The 5,035-nt window shown below is 40.3% G+C and overlaps 1 protein-coding gene across 2 annotated transcripts in view; it reads right to left on the reverse strand.

The window, feature by feature from the left end:
• Positions 1-5,035, reverse strand: part of PDE9A (phosphodiesterase 9A) — a 137,918-nt gene that overhangs the window by 81,106 nt on the left and 51,777 nt on the right. For both annotated transcript variants that reach the window (XM_019525342.1, XM_019525341.1), the window contains exons 5-6: positions 2,283-2,337; positions 818-888 (exon numbers count right to left, since the gene is read on the reverse strand). In XM_019525342.1, coding sequence (XP_019380887.1) covers positions 818-888; positions 2,283-2,337 — 126 coding nt within the window. The remainder of the gene's footprint in view (positions 1-817; positions 889-2,282; positions 2,338-5,035) is intronic.

Raw genomic sequence — 5,035 nt, forward strand, 5'->3', positions numbered from 1 at the left:
CAGTCCCATTCTCCTTAGCCAATCAGTCTGGTCTCCTCCCACACTGACTCTTGTTCGGTTTCCCATTCCCCTCTACCTACTTCTAGTCCTAGGCCCCTCCATATCTGCTCTCACAAGTCTCTTATAATGCCTCCCCCTCCGTAGTTTCTATCTCCAGGGTGCCTGGGTGATAATGAAGGGAGAAGTGTTTAGGGCAAAGAGGGAGGATGAGCTCTCCGTTCTCAGTTTCGGCACTCAGTTCTGGTCCACAGCTGCAATTTCATGGAAAGTCTTGCTCAGTCCTGAGCTGGAGCATGCTCAGAGCACACAGAATGTCTGGGGTATTTCAATGTAGTTATTACTAAGCTGTCTCTAGATCTTGTGTATGAAAAGCGGTTTTTCAAAGGCCAAAATTGAATGAATTTTCTTGGGGATGCCAATAGGCTCATTCCTGATACAAAGGCCATTTCTTCCACCAAGTTTTAAGTCCTTGCTCTGAGGCATGAAAGTGCTGGAGTTTTTCAAAGAAAAGGACAATAGATTTTTTTAACATGAGCTATGGTTATCTACTTTTACTAGTCTCAGTGTAAAAAAATAGCTTGCTTGTTTGTCAGAACATTTCCAGAACAATTTGTCCTGAAGCAGACATGTAAAAATTGAAGCCCAGATGGTGAAAGTTTGGCAAAGCTGTAAGCAACAGAAAATGGGGTCTTTTAATTGGAAGACTTGGAAAATCTTAATAATACACAGGGCTGATAGTTCTGCCTATATAACCAAATAGATGTAGACTTTACACACAGGAGTTCCTTATTTAGAAACAAGATAAATAGGCACTCACGTTCAACTTTTTTCTCCAGCATTGCCAAGTGATTAGCTACTTCAGTTTTCAGTTCATTGATTTTAAATACCCTGGAAAAGAAAATCTCAGCTATGAACATAATCTTTATATCTAAATCTGTATAAACAAGAAACTTGCATATATTTCAAAATACAACTTGTAGTATGTTTACTATAAAGAATAGAAAAAAATCTCTACCAAAATGTAAACCTTTAGAGAGAGATTTGGGCACATTCAACAGTTATGGACATCTTAGGAAAAATCAAAGGGAATGCTTTTCTTTTTGCTTGGAGAATCTAGATTCTAGAATATAAAAACACTTCAATACCGCCTCTCTCCACAGTGAGTTGTCCTCATGTTCCTTAGGGAACCAAACCTCAGTTGATAATGCTTCATTTAATAGCAGTGTGTTTGTGAGTGTGTGCACACTGAAGTGCTCTTGTCTTTGAATCATTTTGGTGGCTTGCAGAGATGCAGTGGGATTGATCCCTCTTACTGAAATCAAGGCAAATAAAACAAGCAGCCTTAAAAAGGTACAGAATTGTTGTTTGAGGAGAGGAGAAAAAAGTGCATAGATTAAAACAAAATAAAGAAAAGTATTGAGCAAATGCTGAACTTATAAAGCTCAGTGAAGAAAGACTTAATTTGCTTTCCTGAAGGGAATAAAAAGCACAGTTAAACATTTACCCTTTTCTTTTTTGAGCTAATATAGGCCAAACTCAATTTTGGCATAAGCCATTGCATCTCTTCATAGCAGGGGCAGAAATTACACATAAACTGGTATAAGTGATCAGAAGGCAGTTCAAATCTGTAGCACAACATAAGTTCAGTACACATAAACCAGTTTCAAAGTGGCTGAAGCCAGTTTAAGATAAACCTGCATGGATGTAGTAACAGACTTAACTGATTCAGGTTAAATCGGTTTATTGAACTTCTGTCCAAGATCTCCTCTGGATTCAAGTTAACTCACAGTCCCCCTGCATCCCAGGATGCTTCACACTTCCCCACTAAACTCCTACCCTCCCAGCAGGGTGGGCGGGCTAGACTTGGTTCAAGCTGTCTGCTCCAGCTAAGCCCTCAGCTTTTGGCCTAGGCCACTGCAGGCCTGTGGTTACATTTCTGAAACCAAAAGTGAATGTCTGTTCACTTGCTTCTTGGTTCAGTCTACTCAGCTTAGGCTAACTTGTGAAAAATGAATCGATTCAGCCTCAGGCTTTTTGACTGTCTGGACATAGCCTGGGAGTTGTGTGCGCGCCATGGCTAACTGTAGCAGGACAGCTGGGATTTTCATAAGGGTGGTGGGGTGGGAGAAGGAGTGGGGAATGAAGTATTAGACTCCCTTGAAACATCAGTGGAAGTTGGTTAAATTGATTGTCGCACTCCCTATGGCACCTTTGAAGATCTCCATCTCTGTCAGTTAAAGAATTAGCACTTTGAATGAGGAATGAAACTGTAAAGTGCTTACCTCGAGAACTGTTCAGCAATCTGTGTCAATAAACTCTGGAATAATTCCTCTTTCTCTGAAAAACAGAATAATAAAAGCATAGAAACTGATACAGAATGAAAAGGCAATGAAATACAAAAAAACTGCTTCATGTTATATCTTCAGGGTGTTGCAAAGAAGCAGTTAGCAAAGCAATCATTCCGCCTTGAATGGAACAATCAATTGGGAATGTAGATACACTGTGATGGGGCCTTTCCCTTTCCACCATTGCAGCTAGATCCTTTATTACACTATTGTCTAGTGTCCTCTGTAAGATTTTCAAAAGTAATTACTAATTTGGGGTAACCAACTTGAGAAATCTCAAAGGAACCTATGGTAATTTTCAGAAAGTGCTCTGCCTCTTGCCCTTTGAAAATCTATCCCTTTTCAGCTCAAGCTAGACACCCAAAATTACTCACCCTTTTGAAAGCCTTGGCTCTCTCTTCTCTCTGGCTCATAAAGGTTCTATTTATACCAAAAAAGACACTGCTGTAGAGAACTCAGTAACTACAGGCTAATGCCTTGATATGGCTACAACACAGCGTGTTCTTGCAAGGGTAGAAAAGCCCAGACTGTTTAAATTGCATTATGGAATTGCAGCCTCCTTTTTGGCAGTGACTATAAAAAGGAAAGTCCAGTAATTTCTCAAATGCTGTAAGTGAATGTGACACTGCAGTTTGACAGCTCTGCAGAATGAAGTCCTCAGTGTATTCACAGGATGGGGAGCTATGGGCATTCAGAGCGCAAACTTCCCAAACACCTTCCCTGGAAACACAGACCTAATTTGGAGGGACCATCTCTACAACTGGGTTTACAGGAAGCAGTTCAAATTGAAAAAGCCCTTGGTTGCCAGCGCTGGCATGGCTGCCCCAGTGTTGTCAACTCTGGGAATCCTAGAATAATGGTGCCTCCAGCTTCCAACTTCAGCACTGTGCCAATTAAACCAGCTCAGAGAGCCTGTTTGAATGAAACCCTGTTGAATGAAAGAAACCCTCCGCTGAAAGCAGAATTTGCAAGGTGAGGTAATTTCTCCCTTCGCTGAGACTGTCAGTAAATCTCACATTTAATTATAAAAAAGCAGGCACCTTCTTAAAACAAACAAGACCCCAGATTGCAAAGAAATAGGTCATTTTAGGAAGAGAAATAGCAAAATGAGTCCATATAGTAGCAGTAGCCTCTGTTTCTCACATAAGTCTACACTGAAGTCACAGATGTGGAAGCAGGATAATTTGCCCGAGCTCCTTAATGTCATGGTTAGGCAGATATTTGTCCCCAAGTTGCTACTTTATGGCTAGCATAGGTATACCCAGCTGCTGCAGTCACTGCTGCGACCACAGCGCAGATATACTCACAGTCCCTTCTGCAAGCATACGGTAAACACTTTCTTGTTTTAAATACATTTCTGCACAACATGTTCGTGCCCTAAACATAGGCAGCGCAGAGGCATTTCTCACAGCTATTTCATGCACTCGTGTGACAGATCCAAATGTCTCACGAATGCAACAAACAATACAAAATACATTTTGGAGGAAAAAAAGCAGTTATATACACATTTAAATGCACATACTTATAAGAAATAGACAGCATCTAATACATTTTTTAAAACTGACTCGTTTCCTATGAAAAGATTCACTACCACTAAACTCCTCCTCAGTAATAGTAGTTGGGGACATTTCCTTTAATTTTCAAAATGGTTAGACCTGTTATACTGGGACAAGTACACAGGGCTCTGAAACTCTAGGAACCGATTCACTCTCTCTCTATTTTGTGTTATTTGACTCCCAGGTTGCCTGACCAGAAGAACAAAGAAGAAGATCAGCTCAATCAGAGACCAGTTTTCAGTCATCTCAGAAAGGTTTTTAAACAGCTGCTAGAAGAGCAAAAAGCTGAAACTAAACACACAGCTTTGAAAATATCAGGAAAGCTTTGTCTCTGCTTACCGTATACAGTGCCTGGAGCGTTATATGATCCAACAGTAAGAATAAACACAAAAACCTGAGCACCCTGAATTCATTGTCTCTCAGATCTCAGTCAGTGGCTGTAGCATATGTGAGACTGACAAGTTCCCTATGAGCACCGATCCAGTAGAAGAACAATATCCTACTTTCACTCCCTCCCCTTGTCAAAACTCACTTAGAGGACTAGGACATTCTAATCCAGGGAACAGTCAACTGCAATCTGATGTTTATAGACGTAATAAAAGACTTTTAAAAGGAAGATGTATGTTTTTATAACCCTAGGGTGCAGTAAAGATATATGACTAACAATGGCAGTTCCTCTCATCTTAAAGAGACAAAAGTCCATTTCTTTACATTATTTTAAACATGCAAACTTTGACTGTTTATTGCAAAATCAAACATTCTGAAGATACTATTTATGCTACCTCTGCTTTGGTTCCCTATTTGTAAAACTTCCCCCATCCTTTATCTCATGTTTCTTTACATTTTAGGTGGGGTAGGTAGGGAAAAAAGACTTGCCTCTTATGGGCCAGCCTGAGCTACACCTATTACAGCTAGTATTCTCTATGCAAAAAGTAATCTCATCAGACCTGGACATGGAATAAGGTTGTACTCAATGCAAGTAAGGGCATCCTAGCCTGACTCCATATTATGTACTATACACAGAAGAACAGTATTCACATCCTGGTTGGGGTCCCTAGTTCCTACCGTAACACACATCAATAGCAACCCTCATCTTCAGTCTAAAAATCTCAAAAGGTGACAAGTAGGGAAGAT

The sequence above is a fragment of the Gavialis gangeticus genome, unplaced genomic scaffold (assembly GCF_001723915.1).
Source record: "Gavialis gangeticus isolate Ggan-Ray unplaced genomic scaffold, GavGan_comp1, whole genome shotgun sequence".
Lineage (NCBI taxonomy): Eukaryota > Metazoa > Chordata > Crocodylia > Gavialidae > Gavialis > Gavialis gangeticus.